This window comes from Cibotium barometz, chromosome 19 (genome assembly GCF_041138505.1).
Source record: "Cibotium barometz isolate CiBa-2024 chromosome 19, ASM4113850v1, whole genome shotgun sequence".
Classification (NCBI taxonomy): domain Eukaryota; kingdom Viridiplantae; phylum Streptophyta; class Polypodiopsida; order Cyatheales; family Cibotiaceae; genus Cibotium; species Cibotium barometz.
Genome location: NC_141064.1, coordinates 29,573,185 through 29,591,298, shown reverse-complemented (window position 1 = coordinate 29,591,298; position 18,114 = coordinate 29,573,185). Strand labels below are relative to the sequence as shown.

The window sequence follows — 18,114 nt, the reverse complement described above, 5'->3', positions numbered from 1 at the left end:
GGCTGAGTGGACGATGCACACTATTGTGCCGATCCATAAAGCGGGAGATGTACTAGACCCCGGGAACTACAGGACCATCATGATTGGCCATATATTAGCCAAACTATACGGGGCAGTTTTGGAGGCAGAGGTGAGCACTCATGCAGAGGTTGGGGGATTGAGAGCAGCAGGCCAGGCAGGCTTCCGTCGAGCCTTCTCGACCATCGACCACATTTTTACATTGAGGTGCCTGATTGATCAGGCCAAGGCACGGAGGCAACGGCTCTATTGTTGCTTTGTGGATTTCCGCAAGGCATTTGATATTGTGCCCAGAGAGCGCCTCTTTCGGCGACTATAGACACTAGGCATACCTTCAGACATGATGTGGGGCATATACAGGCTACATGAGCAGGTCTTTGGGAGAGTCTGATGCCCAGGAGGCTTGTCCGACACAGTTGCTAGCACCATTGGTGTGAAGCAGGGGTGCCCGCTCTCCCCCACGCTCTTTGGGCTCTATATTGATGAGGTGGTCGATTACATCACACAGGGAGGAGGCTCTGGGGTTGAGCTATCAGGTATTACTGTCCATGTTATGCTTTATGCTGATGACATGGTCTTGGTATCCGACACGCAGGTTGGGCTTCAAAGACACCTTGTGGCTCTTGATGACTTCTGCGCACAGCAGGGGCTCACAGTGAACCTTGGGAAAACCAAGGTTATGATCTTCCACACTTCACCTGCAGTCAGGAGCCACACTACTCTCACATTAGCAGGAGGGCGGGTCGAGGTGGTGATCTCTTATGTTTACCTTGGCATCACATTTACTAGCTCAGCTGGACGCTTCTCCATGGCTCAGGCAGTCCGAGACAGAGTGACCCGAGGGTATGCAGCTCTTGCTGGCCTTGAGCGTCAGTGTCATCAGGCACATTTTCAGGAACCCCGCACGAAGGGGTGGCTCTTTGATACATTAGTGACACCAGCCTTGATGTATGCAGCAGCGGTTTGGGCACCAGGGCTTGCAGCCTCCACATGGGTACAGCTGGAGAGACCACATATCTTGATGCTCTCGAGGATGATACGCAGCAAACCATCCGTCCCGCACGACATTGTTCGAGCTGAGTTTGCTGCACCACCTATTCTGGCATGTTTTTGGACGAGTTTGTGGGCTGATGTATGGCTGTGTGTTTGGCTACGAGTAAGGGCAACTTGGCTACATTGTTCGGGACCTCTTGAATGTATTTTCTTGGCTTAAAGGGATGCAGATTTGTGTATTTGAATTAGCACAAGACTGTGCGGGACTTCTATTGTCATGGCCCTGTGAAAATGGAGCAGGACAAGTGTGGGCATGGTGGTTGCAGAGTCAGAATATTTTATGATTCACATGGGGGGTGCCCGGACAGTGTTTAAGATGTGTGGACATCCCTAGGTGTGAAGGGGGAACATTAAAACATTAAGTTTTAATGTTTATTGAAGTTTGCCCCTAGGCCTTAGTGGCCCTAGGAACTTATTTAAGTTGGGGCCCTAGGGATTAAATTGGGAAGGAATTTTCTCTCTCTTCTCTCTCTCTCTTCCCTTTTTGGGGAGTCGTGTAGCAAAAGTGGAGAAGCCCTCATGCGCTTGTGTTCTAGCGTGGAAAAGCTCAAGAGAAAGGAGAAGGCGGCTGTTTTGCTGTGGCTGTAGCTGTTTTTCTGAGTAGAATCAGCCGTACAGCACTGTACGGCCAGAACTGGGCACTCTCTCTCTCTCTCTTTCTCCTCTGTTGCTGGCGGCGCACAGGACAGCTGCTGGAAACTCTGCGCAGAAGCCCTGTACAGGCTGTACAGACTGTTTTTCAGCAAGTACACCTTGTACAGCTGCCGTACAGTGTACGGGCAGCAAGGTACAGAAGGTACAGTTGCTGCAGAGGTGTTAGCAGGTGCTGGACAGGTGCTGGACAGGCCTGTTTTCTCAAATTCAGGCAGGTACAGAAGTGGACAGTAGACTGTTTATGCAAGTACAACGCCTGGCACGTATCCCGAGGCGGTACAGACGGGTACTGTGCTGATTTTCAGATCTGTACTTTACAAGGACAGCATAGGAGTGAGCATCAGGAGGAGGATACAGGCAAGTGCAAGCACACGTGTGAAGCAGGATTGTGGATTCAAGTGCCTGCAGCAAGCAGGCACAGATTAGTGCTGTTGCTTCCTCCAGTGTTGTTTCACGAACTGAACTTGGTAAGCCTTGACTCTGTTCATCTATCTCTCTTTCTATTGCTTGATGTCTGCTACAGGTATGTGTTATCTGGCTCCTTGTGAGAGGAGGAGTATGGCAGATTGACAAGGGATTAAGACAGGGATTGAACAGCAGATGTGTGTTTGAGCTGAGAAGATGTATCATGCTCTTGAGTTATGCCAGATGTATGCCCATGGCTTGCCTGCTTTGTGAACTTGGCTGATCAGAGGGAGGCACAGTGTGTTGCTTGAGGACACAGATCTGTGTGCATAGATCCTCTGTGCTGAGAAGGATTTGTGGGCAGTCAGATTGGACTTACAGGTGTAAACTCTTGGCTGGTTTTTGTGTTGTACTCAGCCATACATATTATTTTAATTGAATAAAGAAATACCGCAAGGGGCGCCAAGCTTTGGGGCCAACAGGTGTCTCTGTGTATTCAGATTTGGGCACTCTAGCTCCAATCTGTGTTTTGTTTCTCATCTAGACTACAGGTGGACGGGTGATTGTTCCCACCGCACTCTGGTTTTCTATCAGAGGCCGGTTTCAAGGTTCCGTCGCCGGGACCATTCATCAACTTTCTGAAGGGGGTGAGCTCGTGGTTGCTTTGGAGAAAGCCATCGCTGAAAATTCAGCAACCATGTCTGATACAGAGGAAGAGTACTTCTATCAAGAAGAAGAAGAGCAAGAGACTTCTCCTGAAAGAGATGTATCTGAGGATATTTTTGCAGGAGAACAGGCTGCAGATGTTGAGCCTTATGAGGATGTAACACAGCCAGAAGATGTGCATGCTAAAGAGGATGATGATGCTCGGTTCAAAGATCGCTTGGCTGGTGTTATGGATACTTTTATGCAGCTCACACAGAGCGAGAGATTTGCTGAATTTATGAGATCTCGCACAGAGCCCCGCACAGAGCCCCAGAAAAAGAAGAAGAAGGTTCGTTCGAAGAATCTTTCTCAAGGTCATAGTGGTACCACTCCACAGGATCCATCTCCTGCACAGTTTCCGAACATGCAGCATGCTTTTGGTGCTAACCCACAGAGTTCCTTCTATGGACAGCCACCTATTCCTCAGCAGAACATGCATCCAGGGTACTTTGGTGGTGGCTCAGTGTTTCAATCCATGACTGGGGGTTATCCTCAGGGAGGCATGGGTATGTATGGGCCTTTTGGAGCCAATTTTCAGCCTGGCATGCAAGGGAATATGTATGGTGGTATGCAGTCCGGTATGCAAGGAAATGTGTTTGGAAGCATGCAACCTGGGATGCAAGGCAATATGTTTGGTGACATGCAGCCAGGTATGCATAGTGGAATGTATGGAAACATGGCTGGGATGTATGGTATGCCTGGTGTTGGAATGGGAAATGTTGACCCAATGATGGGTATGAATGTTGGGGGCAGCAATCTCACAAAACCACTTCCATATGATAATCTAACGCCTATGGGCAAGGCGAAGGATTACAAGGAAGGGGGAGCTGCAGTGAAGTTTGACACTTTTAGTGGGGCCAAGGATAAATTGAAGGCACTTACCTTTTTACAGCAGTTTGATGCTGCTTTTTCTGGTGGGAATTACACAGAGTCCTCAAAGGTGAGGAAAGCTGCCACTTTTCTCAAGGGCAATGCTTTGCAGTGGTGGTCTACTCTTCTTTTGCAGGGCATAGCACCCACCACATGGGTCCAATTCAAACAGGTTTTCTCTTCCGTATGGCTCACATCTACATTTGAGGTGGATGTTATGACAGCATGGCACAAGCTGGATGCTTCAAAGTGTGATAGTTTGGAAGACTATAACAAGAAGTTTTGGGAAGCTCTACTCCCAGTGACTTCTTATCGTGCCGTGCCATTATCTGAGCAGGTAGAGAAGTATTGTTGTGGGCTGCCCAAGGAGGTACGAGATTATTGTATAAAGACAAGAGTAACGAACATGTCACAGATGATTGAAAATGCTATGACAGCCAATGCGTTACTCACAGGTGGTTCATCTGGATTTAAAGGCAGTAAGAAATTGGGCAAGAAAGCTGAAAAATTTGGGCATGCTTCCCGTGATGCTAAAGGGTCTACAGAGACAAAGTATAAGAAGTTGCCAATGCCCAAAAGGACTTCTGAGGAAAGACAGGCTTTGAGAGATGCTCAAAAGTGTTTTTACTGTACTGAAGAGGGGCATATGTCATTCAATTGTCCCAAGAGAACGTCCAAGAAGGACCCTGACAATAAAGGAGAGCCCAAGCCAAAGAAACCAAAGCCTTCTGCAGGTTTAGTTCCTGATCTTGTGGGGGAGCAGCTAAGTGGTGAAGCTACAGAGTTGTGCAGGGCATGGGGCAAAGTGAGAGATCAGAATGCTTTGATCTTCTTTGACACAGGTGCTAGAGCCAACTTCATTTCACCAGATTTGGCTAGCCGATTGGGGATTCGCGCAGAGGAGATGGGGCCGTTACATGAGGCAAATATGGCTTGTCCAGGGTATGCAGAACCCGTTACTCCTATCATTGGGAAGCTTCGGCTTCATTTGCAGGGTTATGTGGACAGCGAGGAGTTCTTCATCATGCCTTTGGATGGCTGTGATGTTTTGTTGGGGATGCCATGGTGCCACAGGGTACATGCGGTGGTGGATACTTACAATAGGAAAATTACTCTGACTCATAGAGGGAAAGAGCATGTATTGGATGTAAAACTCAAAGGGGAATCTGTTCCTATTGTATCCGCTTCGGCGATTTCATCAGTAATGAAAAAGCATCTTTCCGCGTACTTGATTTATGTAAAGGATGCACAGGATGATGAGTCTAAGTCTAATTTGTCAATGTTAGATAAGGACAGGGCTGATTTCTTAAGTGGGTTTCAAGATTGTTTTTCCGAGTCATTGCCAGGAGAATTACCTCCTGAGAGGCCAGAAGATCATGCCATAGATCTGATACCTGGTAGTACTCCACCGAATAGACCGCCGTATCGTGTTAGTGCAGCCCAACAGGAAGAGATTATGAGTCAGGTACAGGAGCTATTGAATAAGGGGTTGATACAGCCTAGCTCATCACCCTTTTGCTCACCTGTGCTCTTAGTGCAGAAGAAGGATGGTTCTTGGCGCATGTGTATTGATTACAGGGCGCTGAATAAGAATACCATCAAGAATCGATTCCCCATACCGAGGATCGATGACATCTTGGACCGCTTACAGGGCTCCACAGTTTTTAGTCGTATTGACTTGAAAAGCGGGTATCATCAGATACGCATTAGACCCGAGGATGTGCATAAGACAGCATTCCGAACCACATTTGGGTTGTATGAGTTCTTGGTTATGCCCTTTGGTTTGACAAATGCGCCTGCCACATTTAACAGAATGATGGACAGGATTTTCAGACCTCATAGAGAGTTTGTGGGCACATTCTTTGATGATATGATTGTGCATTCACAAACTGAGGAAGAGCATAGAAGGCATTTGGCCATTGTGTTTGCAGAACTCAGAAACCATAGGTTGGTGGTTAATGGCAAGAAGAGTGAGTTTTTCTTGCAGGAGATACATTTCTTGGGGCATATTGTGTCTGGTCATGGAGTCCGTATGGATCCAGCAAAGGTGGAAGCAATACTTAATTGGCCAGCTTTGAGGACCGTGCATGATGTACGCAGCTTTCTAGGATTGTGTTCCTATTACAGGCGTTACATACGGCACTTTGCTGAAATTGCTTCGCCTCTTCATGCTTTGACGAAGAAAGCAATTCCGTTTAGATGGGCTGATCGGGAAATTACAGCATTCAAAAAGCTCAAAGAAAAGCTTACTTCGGACCCAGTATTGGTGTTACCGGACCTCCGAAAGGCTTTTGTTGTCTAGTGTGATGCATGTGGAAGTAGCATTGGTGCAGTTCTCATGCAAGAGGGACATGTGATAGCCTATGAGAGTAGAGTTTTGCAAGATGCCGAGAAGCATTTACAAGTGTATGAGAAAGAGATGTTGGCTGTAATTCACGCTCTTTCTACATGGAAACACTACTTGCTTGGGGCTGATTTCACTGTACAGACAGATCATCAGACCTTGCGTTATTTCCTCACGCAGACTAAGCTTTCAGAGAAGCATATGCGTTGGGCAAACTTTTTGTCAATGTTTCACTTCCAGATTGTGCATGTGGAAGGCAAAAAGAATGTAGTGGCAGATGCTTTGTCACGCAAGCCACAGGTCTCTGCAGTTTCACTTGCTTATCACCATGAGCTTGATGAAATGAAAGAGCAGTATGCCCATGATGAGGATTTTGAAAAGTTGTATGATCAGATGTCTGAGGGTCAGCGGCATGAGCATTACACTCTCAGAGATGGGTTTTTATTAATGCATGGCAGACTGTGTGTTACCAGGCCATTGCGACTCAAGGTTATGATTGAAAGTCATGCTCCACCGTATGCAGGTCATAGAGGTATTGACGCCACGGTCAAAGCAGTGGAGACTTTCTTTTATTGGCCAACCTTGAGAAGAGATGTTGATGCCTTTGTGAGGCAATGCATCGTATGTCAGAAGGTAAAGTTTGACCGTCAGAAGACACCAGGGTTATTACAGCCTTTACCTATTCCGGATAGACCTTGGGAGAGCATTGCCATGGATTTTGTATTTGATCTTCCACGGACACAAACGGGAAATGATGGCATCTGGACTATCATATGCAGGTTCAGTAAGCAGGCTCATTTCATTCCCGTGCGGAAGACAATTAAAGTGGATCATATGGTGAAGTTGTTCATGGCGAACATCTTCAAGTATCATGGTTTGCCTACGTCTATCATTAGTGACCGTGATCCACGGATGACGAGTTTGTTTTGGAGAGGGTTGTTTGACAACATGGGTACAACTCTCAAGTTTTCATCGTCATTTCATCCACAGACAGATGGTCAGTCAGAAGAGGCTAACTCTACAGTGTTGGATCTTCTCAAGTGTTATGTGTCAGAGCACAAGCAACAATGGGAAAAGTATCTTCCTCTAGTGGAGTTTGCATATAACAACACTGTACATAGCTCGACAGGCAAGGCGCCTTTTGAGATTGTAGAAGGAGGGAAGAAGGTACCGCCCATTTTGCATACAAAGGATAAGATCTTTGAGGCTGATCAGTATGTAGAGAGCTTGGATGAAGCTTATCAGAGAGTTAAGTTGGCCCTCCAGAAAACTCAGCAGAAGCAAAAGAAAGCCGCAGACCGTCACAGACGTGATTTACAGTTTGCATTGGGTGATTGGGTTCTTTTGCGTTTTGAAAAGGCTAGACTCAAGAAGATGAAGGGTAAAGAGCGCTTATTCCCTAAGTTGAGCATGCGATATTATGGGCCTTTTCAGGTTTTGGAAAAGATTGGTGAGATAACCTATCGTTTGAAGTTACCAGATCACTGGAGGATTCACAATGCTTTTCACGTGAGTCTTCTTAGACCTTTCCGTGGGGATGTGCCTGAGGATGTATCAGATGAGGCTCAGCCGGAAGTTGAGGAACTTGATGAGGTTCTGATTCCAGAGCAGATACTGGCACATAAAGAAAGGAAGGTACGAGGTAAAGTTTCCCGTCGCTATCTTGTGAAGTTCAAGAACTATTCACCGATGGATGCGAAGTGGATGGAGGAAGGTGACTTAACAGATTCACCTCAGGTTTTGCAGCTTTATCTCGATGCCTTTGAGTTAGAGCCGACTCTTATTGTGGCTCATTCAGGTTCAGCAGAGCATGGGTCTGGAGCATTACCTGATGCTCAAGAGGGGGGTAGCACCTCCACTCCCTTGATACAGACAGGCTCAGATGACATCTAGAGGTTGCTTGGTGCAGTTTTTATCTCACCCGAAGGTACTGAGGCTGACAGTACATCTGTTTATGGGACTTCTATGATATATGTGTACTAGTCACATGGAGATTTTTCTGGATATGTATGGTTCACAGTGGTATACAACTTGGACTATTACTATGCCATTGGTTTGTAGTGAATGTGGATACATGTGTATGGCTCAGAGAGATTGGGACGCTGATCTTGCCATATTGTATATTTCACTTTGGATATTTTGATGCATCACCAGAATGCAATCGAGGACGCTTGCCATCTTTCAAGAGGGGGGTATGTCATGGCCCTGTGAAAATGGAGCAGGACAAGTGTGGGCATGGTGGTTGCAGAGTCAGAATATTTTATGATTCACATGGGGGGTGCCCGGACAGTGTTTAAGATGTGTGGACATCCCTAGGTGTGAAGGGGGAACATTAAAACATTAAGTTTTAATGTTTATTGAAGTTTGCCCCTAGGCCTTAGTGGCCCTAGGAACTTATTTAAGTTGGGGCCCTAGGGATTAAATTGGGAAGGAATTTTCTCTCTCTTCTCTCTCTCTCTTCCCTTTTTGGGGAGTCGTGTAGCAAAAGTGGAGAAGCCCTCATGCGCTTGTGTTCTAGCGTGGAAAAGCTCAAGAGAAAGGAGAAGGCGGCTGTTTTGCTGTGGCTGTAGCTGTTTTTCTGAGTAGAATCAGCCGTACAGCACTGTACGGCCAGAACTGGGCACTCTCTCTCTCTCTCTTTCTCCTCTGTTGCTGGCGGCGCACAGGACAGCTGCTGGAAACTCTGCGCAGAAGCCCTGTACAGGCTGTACAGACTGTTTTTCAGCAAGTACACCTTGTACAGCTGCCGTACAGTGTACGGGCAGCAAGGTACAGAAGGTACAGTTGCTGCAGAGGTGTTAGCAGGTGCTGGACAGGTGCTGGACAGGCCTGTTTTCTCAAATTCAGGCAGGTACAGAAGTGGACAGTAGACTGTTTATGCAAGTACAACGCCTGGCACGTATCCCGAGGCGGTACAGACGGGTACTGTGCTGATTTTCAGATCTGTACTTTACAAGGACAGCATAGGAGTGAGCATCAGGAGGAGGATACAGGCAAGTGCAAGCACACGTGTGAAGCAGGATTGTGGATTCAAGTGCCTGCAGCAAGCAGGCACAGATTAGTGCTGTTGCTTCCTCCAGTGTTGTTTCACGAACTGAACTTGGTAAGCCTTGACTCTGTTCATCTATCTCTCTTTCTATTGCTTGATGTCTGCTACAGGTATGTGTTATCTGGCTCCTTGTGAGAGGAGGAGTATGGCAGATTGACAAGGGATTAAGACAGGGATTGAACAGCAGATGTGTGTTTGAGCTGAGAAGATGTATCATGCTCTTGAGTTATGCCAGATGTATGCCCATGTCTTGCCTGCTTTGTGAACTTGGCTGATCAGAGGGAGGCACAGTGTGTTGCTTGAGGACACAGATCTGTGTGCATAGATCCTCTGTGCTGAGAAGGATTTGTGGGCAGTCAGATTGGACTTACAGGTGTAAACTCTTGGCTGGTTTTTGTGTTGTACTCAGCCATACATATTATTTTAATTGAATAAAGAAATACCGCAAGGGGCGCCAAGCTTTGGGGCCAACAGGTGTCTCTGTGTATTCAGATTTGGGCACTCTAGCTCCAATCTGTGTTTTGTTTCTCATCTAGACTACAGGTGGACGGGTGATTGTTCCCACCGCACTCTGGTTTTCTATCAGAGGCCGGTTTCATCTATGTTGACTGGATCAGAGGTATGAACATATTGGGCATGCTATTATTTTCAGCCATGTTTGGCTATGTTGTACTCAGTTGAACTCTTCCTTGAATGCGAATAAAGAAATACCGAAAGGCGCTTTGGGTCCAACGAGTGTCGTTGTTTTCTTGTAGGAGCACTATAGCTCTCTTTTGACTGTTTTCTTTGCTGATTTGCAGCCGTATTATTGTGACAGTTAGTCTACTGCACTTTGGTTTTCATTGAAGGCCGGTTTTAGCTCTCAAGCGCTATAAGAACCTCTGAGCTCTCTATCCTTTCAAATTGATAATCCGCAAATTTATAAGTGTTTTTTTTTAAACTGTACTTTACCGTATCGCATTCCAAAATTTCATATGGTACGGTAAATCCTCGTATGATATCAATTTGTTGATGGCTTAAAGCCATCCATGTAGGCACATGTTTGTGCACATTTCCCTTGGAGTTTCATGGAGACCGTATTTTTGGGACCCTTGAGACACAAGAGAGTTCCAAGTTTTGCAAGTCTAGGAGTAGAAGAGCAAGGAGATTCCTAAAGATAGAGCTGTCAATGCGAGAGGGAAAAATAACAATTGTAATAGTAGTACAGATAGAGAAGAATAATGTATTACTGATGTGATACAATAGATGGCAAAGCCCCACACATGTGTGCTCTTGTGAAAGGGATCTTTGATGGTTGATCAAGAACTAGCGAGACGGAGGCTGTATGCTATTAGAAGCTAGGGAGTAAACTCACATTGATGATTGATGTATTATGTTGAGAAGAAGGGGTCGGCTGTGTATCTATATAGAGGCATTTATGGGCGGCAGCAATGACATGAGTGTATAGGCTTGCGATATTAGTTGGTGGCACCATATGCGGTGTAGACTCAGCCCTTAAGGATGAACTAGAATTTGCAATGTAGCTGACCCACCTCCCACTACCATCCGGGCTCATCTTGGGCCCCATTTGGATCTGCAATGCTAGGACGTGTCCAAGAGTGAAGTCTACCTACTCTGCTGACTCCACGTGTGGACCGCTAGTGGATAACTATCCACTGGCATGTAGCCTATTTTGCAGTGCCAAATCTACTCTAAGCCGTCTCTAAACCATATGGCCTACATGATCCATGGTCACAAGAAAACCCGTTTCTAACTTTTGAAACCTTGAAACCTTGAAACCTCAAAAAACTTCGAAACAGTCCTCGAAACCCTCTGCAGTACGGTGGCCTAGAATCATCGAAAATAAGCACACAAAATCCACAAACATCCATTGTGAAGATAGGAATCAGATCCACACAAGGCTTTGTGTAGATTCAAAAAGAAAAAGCAAGTTTAGGCACATGGAGGAAACTTGATGAAAGCATAAGCAGGTACTGGTGTTTGCAAGTTCAGAAAGGTGCATCTTGCTTGATTTCCTTGGCCAAAAAAAGCACTTACTTGACGCTGAATTTGTGCATAAGCTGCCCAAAAAGAGGGTGCCCATGGCCAACCCTTTTTCTTCAACCAAAAACAGCCTTACATGCTCCGTTCATGCTCAACCACTCATCTCAGCCCCGATCTTCGATGTGTGCATGTACCGCCACCTTTATGGCTGTCTATATGGCAGTGCGAATATTATGTAGACATCTGTGCAGATGTACACCCCATGCGGACAGAGGTGGTACTTCCATGTACAAGTGTCCAAGCAAGGAGAGATTTTGCCGAAAAAAAAGGAGTGAAAACAGACTGTTTTTTGAAGGAAAAAGAAGTCTTTGGTTTTTAATTACTGGAGAAAGAAATCTGGTCATGGAGCTGGCCGACCAATCCTACAGGCTGACCAGCTCCCCCCTTGCCCTATGAATTATTGGAGGGAAAAAACTGGTCATGGAGCTGGCTGATCAATCCTACAGGCTGACCAGCTCCCCCCTAAAAATAACCTAGTTCATCATCTGTCACGTGCACGCCCGTGCCATGGCTAATCCTTTGCATGAACATCTTTAACCCCTGATTAATCATCAGTTAAATCAGTCATCAGTAGAAGCATAAGTACCATCAGATAAGTATCATCAGCATTAGCATCTACAGCACCATCATCTACAGTATCATCCTCATCCTCATCATCCGCATCAAGGTCAACATCAGCAGCATAAACATAAGCAAGGGCTGGGAGCCCTGTCGACAGCCAGCAGAGAGGCTGTCGGGAGCCAACAGGGGTTCCAACAGCAGGCGGCCAAGCAATTGCTGGCATGGCAGCAGGTTTGGGCAACATCAAATATTAATCGCAGCAGCCAAGGCATTTAACCTTCGCACATATATGTAAGAAAAGGGGCATAATTCAGTCGATCATCAAGTCCATCAAGTTCATTAGTCATTCATTAGTCATTCATCAAGTCTAGTAGTCAAAAGAAGTCATGTAAAGGCCAAGGGTCACCCCTTTGGGGCTGACCTAAGGCTCAGCCAGTACATTCAGTAAGCAATCTTTTGGTACCATATAAATACAAAGAAAAACATGACATCAATCTCTCTCTTGTGTCTTATCATGTTTAAGTCAGCATCTTGTTCTTAAGCATGCTTAGGGCTGTGGATCAGTACTGCAAGGCCTCCGTGCATGCAACATTGTCTCATGGTTTAGGAACGCAAGTACAAAGGTGATTTGGAGAAGTGAGGAACCGATCTGCAGCTAGTGTTTTGGGCTGAGGGAGAGAGTCCTCAACACTTGGCTGAAATCGGAAAGATCACCTTTTTGTCATCTTTTGGGAATCTTCTAGAAGATGTATAGCTGGTCATTGTAAATACTCACCATCAATACTAGGATTAGAGTAGGATACTTTTGAATGCATGTGTGTTGAAGTCTTCCGCTGTTCATTCTATTTTTGTCCACACATGCATTGCATTAGCAGTCTTCTCGTCCGCATACCAGACAATGACTTTGCATCCGAGCTGAGAGCGGCAGGATAAATAATGCTTATGCAGCTGCTTTATGCTTTCTTGAATGAGAAATGGAAAATATTATGAAAGTATGTCCTTTCTCAGGTTCAAGTTGCATGGTAGAATCGGGGGACTGCCTGTAGGCCTTATATACAAATTAAAATGTTTATAATGCTCAAATGGGTGAAAAAAATTCATGTTGTCCTTAAGTGTCTGTACTCAGGTACTTAAAGTTTCCTTTATATATTGTTATTGTGTGTGCTTTTTTAACCCCTCGTAAAGTCAGTCATGACCTCTGCCTTTTCTTAACAGGCTGGACTTGGATAAGCTTGAAGAGAAATGTTTGCCACTTGACCATATGGTACAAGAGAGGTATCTACTACTGGTCTTTAGCACATGGAAAGTATGGTGGTTCCTTGGCATGTAAATGTATAAGTTTACACTGTGAACAGCAAGATGGCTTTTCCAACTACATGCTTCCTGATGTTGGTCTTTTGGTGACAGGCATAGGGCTAGTTCAGACAAATGGTATGATATAGTTTTTCCAAAGGAAGACCATGATGCAGTCACAGTGACAAAACATGATTACCTACTTCTCAACCCTGACGAGTTTGTCAGTGACACTATCATCGATTTTTATATTAAGTAAGCAACACAATCCTCACAAGACCAAAGTAAGGATTCAAAGTCGATTCAGTGTCAGTTCTTTTAAACATGTACTTATTCTTATTGTGTGCTTTGATACACATCACTGAGTGTTGTTTTGTGGTGTTACAAAGCTGCTGTGAGAGAGTCACTTAGAGCCTGTCCTAGGGCAATTAATCAGGGTGTCCTAGCACAATTAATCTTCCATCAAACAAATATTGCAAGAGAGAAGTGTGTTCTACTAAGGGCTGATAAGAGCAATGAGGACAAGAATGCCAAATCAACAAAGGGCAAGGATGCTCATCAAAGCAAAGGAGGTGGAGGATTGATGGAGAAGGGGAATGACGCCAAGGGATGTTTAGAGAGTCTTTAAAGGAAGAATTAGTCCCACCTTGTAGAGGGAATGTGCATCTCAAGTATTTTACTTGTTGATCACTGCTTCTTTGTATTTATCATATTACTGACAGGCTTGCCCATTGTGTTTTCTACATTTGCCACAAGCCTTTGGCAACTGAAGTTGTTTTCATCTTGAGATTTTACTTATGTGTTGCTTTGGCTATCCTAGTATCATTTGAGTAGAACAGCCAAACTGGAAATGGCTTGCCTCTTGTTTGTTTTCTACATTTGCTACAAGCCTTTGGCAACTGAAGTTGTTTTCATCTTGAGATTTTACTTATGTGTTCAGTAATGACAGTATAAGCATGGCATTGCTTACATTTCCTTGCTTGTGTGCTGATATGGTTTCATTGGGTTAATTCTATGTTCATAGAACTGCAAGCTTTGGCTATCCTCGTATCATTTAAGTAGAACAACCAAAACTGAAGTGGCTGAAAATATGTGGAGTACATTGGATGAATAGTGAATAAGTACTTACAGTGATTTAAAATTTTCCCATCCTTGCAATCTCTGTTAAAATCGTGAATGCCGATTGACAGTTGTCAACACACAGATCCTGATGTTGTGCAAGGCTATTGCTCACATAACAGTCTGATTCTTATCAGGAAGACCTAAAAGAGAGTCACATGCACTGCGAAGGCACAAGCAAATCCACTGTGTGATTGAACTTCTTGTGGCTTTTGCATCCAGGTACCTGCAGAGCTTGCTTCCAGAGCATAAGAAGGAACGGTTTTATTTCTTCAACAGTTTCTTCTTTCGAAAGCTGACTGAGATAGACAAGAGTATTCAACATGGGTTCGAAAAATGCAAGTCGTCTTTTGAGCGTGTGAAGAGATGGACAGCAAGAGTCAATATTTTTGACAAAGATTACCTGTTTATTCCCATCATGCAGAGGTGAGGCAGAGTCCCCTCCCCCCCCCCCCCCCCCCCCCCGTCTCTCCTCCCATCAGAATGATCCTTCTTTAAGTAGACAGAAACTTACATCAGGCAAAAGTGCAGTACGACTCTCAAAACAGGATGAGAAAACAAGTGGTGAGGAGGGGGGTCTGTCTTCATGGCTGGCCGCTCTGCGAGAGACATTACAAATACTTCTTCTCTGTTCTTTTATGGTGGTGGTGGGTTGGGTGGGGTGTCACCACTTGAAATCAGGACCTCTCTTGGAGAAAAAGTCCTGCCAGATGGCAGCATTGGATCTGCTCCCATCGACCTTGGGATTATGTTGCTACAAGGGGTGGCAACATGCTTATGCTATGGATGCCTCACATTTCCTGCCATGATTTGTTTCCCAAGAAAAGACCCGTCTATTAGTAAAAAGAACTAAGTGACTACAACCCTTGCAACAGGTCAAAAAACCATAAGAGAGGGTGGCGCCCTCCTTGGCTGGCCACTGTTGAAGGGAGACTAGAACAGGAAAAGGACCGGATTCCTCACAGTTCCCCATGCTTGGCAAGACCCTTCTATTAGTGAAGAAAAGGCGTTTACTCTAAGCAGACTACAACCCTTGCAAGAGGTCAAAAACCAATCAGAGAGACCCCCCTTCCCTCCTTGGCTGGCCACTCTTGGAGGGAGACCACACTGGGGGGCGTGCCCCGGGGGTGGGGTGGTGTCTTTAGTGCCAAACAAGAGCGGAGTTCCCTTGAGTGAGAAAGGGGTGGGGTCTCCAAGTTTGAAGGAAGGACACTGGCATTGCGACAGCTGGTTCGAGTCACTGATCAACCCCTGCTAGTGTCCTATAATGGTGTGAATGAAGTCCGTCCAATAGAGTGGATGGTCTCCGACCCTCCGGTCCGGCCATATGTTCCAAACGGTGATATTGTTGATTCCCATTTCTGGTCTACATGTTTCTCGTGACGTCATATGACCAGCATAGATTGTGGCTAGGGACTCCCCACCCAGCTATAGGTTCGTTGCCTTGAACCACCACCGAGCCCAAGGTTTGATTCCCGCGATATTGCCAATCCCAGATGACCTGAACCTGGTGTCCCATACGACCAAGGGGAGCCAATCCCTCACAGCTCCATGGCCTTGAGGTCTTGCCCCCTGCAGCTTTCCTATCTGCCGCCTCATGGATACCTCTAACGACTTATAAGTGCCCCCAAGGGAACTTACATAGCAATAACTCTGCTATTATTGGCCCTTGTTTTTATTTATTAACTCGTAGGCTTTATTTATAAATCTTTGTGATGTACACTTGAGGTTGCCTCTTGTATCGAAATACAATAACATCATTTGTCCATCATGAGAGACTGTGCTGAATTATAAGACTTGTTACCCTTCAGGTGATTTTCATGGTTCCAGTGATTTGCCATTCACAAACTAGCACTACACCTCACAGCTACTTGAGGTTTACTATGCCAAAGCATAGAGTGTCCTAGAAAAGAATTCCAGAAACTTGAGTAGATCCTACACGAGGAATACACGCTAGTGTCCCATACCAGAATGGCACACCCCACATAAAACTCCTATTAAGCATATGGGGTCATGGATGGAATGGTCAACTTTCCTGTCCACAACCCGGCCTGGAAGCAACTGAATTCCCATGTGAACACCATGGTCAAACCTTACGTCAACCTAGAGGGTTAGCCTTACCCGTACAAAATCAAGGATGAAAAAGTTCTCATACTTACACCCAATTCTTGTTCCGGTCAAAACTGGTCATTGAATGATTTCAATGTGATCTAGATTCCTTATACATTAGGCTCACACATGAGGACAATAACCGGGTGATCCGATATGATCTACTAGGGCTATACACACGTAAGACATGCATCACATCGGTAGGCCCATTGCCTACCAAGATGCAGTACTACAGAGATCATTTCCTGAGATTCACAGCAGATGGTTTCATACAGAGGCCAAGTTTGCTCGATGCCTTCATGTCCCATGCTATGAGGATAGCCATTGGCCAGCTTAGGGTATCGTCCCATAGACCAAGGATAAAGAGTGGCAGGGCTGAGCGGATACCCAGGGGGGACAGGACATGTAGACTCTGTTAGACAGGAGTTGAGTCAGAGGTGCTTTGTGTTTGCTAGTGCCCAGTCTACTATGAGATCAGAGGGAGATTTCACTGTCTATTCAGAGAGGGCTTTGGACCCTTTACCTGGATCATGGAGTACCAGATCAGAGGTGCCTTGGACTCTTCCTATTGAAGCTCAGCCGGCATAGAGAGTCACTACTCAGAGATCGTCGCCCCCAACAGCCCTCCTCAGCTTACCATCACTAGTTGTTTCCGGCCTAGAGGGTCGGATAGGGAGGCACACCAAAGCCCACCACAGTGGATATGGGAGCCTATACCACAGTGCCCTCTTGCAGCAAGCCCATGGGAGTCACATCAGTTTAGGCACACACACTCTAGAGAGCTAGAAGCCCTTGTCCCGTCGGATCCCGACCACCACCAGCTCATCAACCCTGTACTCAGGCGAACCTGGCCTGTGACCCGCCTCATCCTCACAACAGACTATCGACATCTCTAGCCTTCTTGTATCACCCATGATGGACATCCTGGATGGGCCCTTGCCTAACATATAGGGTTTATTGACTGTTTTTGTTCAGCTCTCTCATATCCTGTCACTTATTGTACCCTATACCTGGCATAATAGGATCAGATTTTTCATCTTGTATAATCTCAGAGTCTGAGATCTTAGCTCTCAGTTTTCATTTTTAGTTTAATGTTGCTTTTTCTTATTTCATCCATGACGAGATTTCATGGACACTAGTACACATCATTTTGGTCTCATAGACCCTTTGTGTCTTTTGAAGACATTAATATAACTTGAATTCTCTCTCTCTATTTCATGTTCATTTTGTCCTTTTTTTTCCTGTCATTCGGAAGACATTGACAGTTGTACATTGATTTTGTCTCATAGGTCGAGTTCGGCCTCTAGTAGACGTTAATACAGCTTTCTTTCTTTCTTTCTTTCTTTCTCTCTCTATGTGATTGCACAATGCTTAGGCCTGTCCACGCTGCCTGGGCTATCCACATGGCTGCCTACACTACCCGGATGGTTGCCCCGTTACCTGTGCTGTCTGTACAGATGCTCACACTCCTGACCACACAGCAGCGCTTTGCACATCAGCCTGGCACTGCTATTCGGCCCGATCTGCTTTTCAGGCATGCTTTTCCCTGTGCAGCTGCCTCTCTCAGACCAGCCCCCATCATCCATGACTGGCCAGCCCTATGCGCCTTCTGACACTTCCTTCTGTCCACCCCCACACCCCTCCTCTAGACGCTCATGAACACCCCCTTCTTGCAGCACACACCCCTCCTTTGGGCACCTATCAACACCACTTAGCTGCCTCACCTGTGACGGCCTTCTAGAGAAAGGTACCGGCCTGTGGGCGCCTAGTTTCATGGCTGCCATGCTAGTAAACCACTGCCTCTATACTTATCCTCTATACTCAACAAGGCAACCATTGATATGGGTTACTTCTTTCCCTTGCACATCCATGCAGAGAAAGCACTTGGCTT

At 45.8% G+C, this 18,114-nt stretch overlaps 1 protein-coding gene across 14 annotated transcripts in view; it reads left to right on the top strand.

Moving 5' to 3' along the window:
- The window catches only part of LOC147628426 (uncharacterized), a 107,685-nt gene that overhangs the window by 39,979 nt on the left and 49,592 nt on the right, over nt 1-18,114 (top strand). For 13 of the 14 annotated variants that reach the window (XM_086813566.1, XM_086813568.1, XM_086813563.1 and 10 more), the window contains exons 10-12: nt 12,918-12,977; nt 13,110-13,250; nt 14,337-14,540. In XM_086813566.1, the coding sequence (XP_086669692.1) occupies nt 12,918-12,977; nt 13,110-13,250; nt 14,337-14,540 (405 nt within the window). The remainder of the gene's footprint in view (nt 1-12,917; nt 12,978-13,109; nt 13,251-14,336; nt 14,541-18,114) is intronic. The other variant, XM_086813571.1, reaches the window with a different exon arrangement.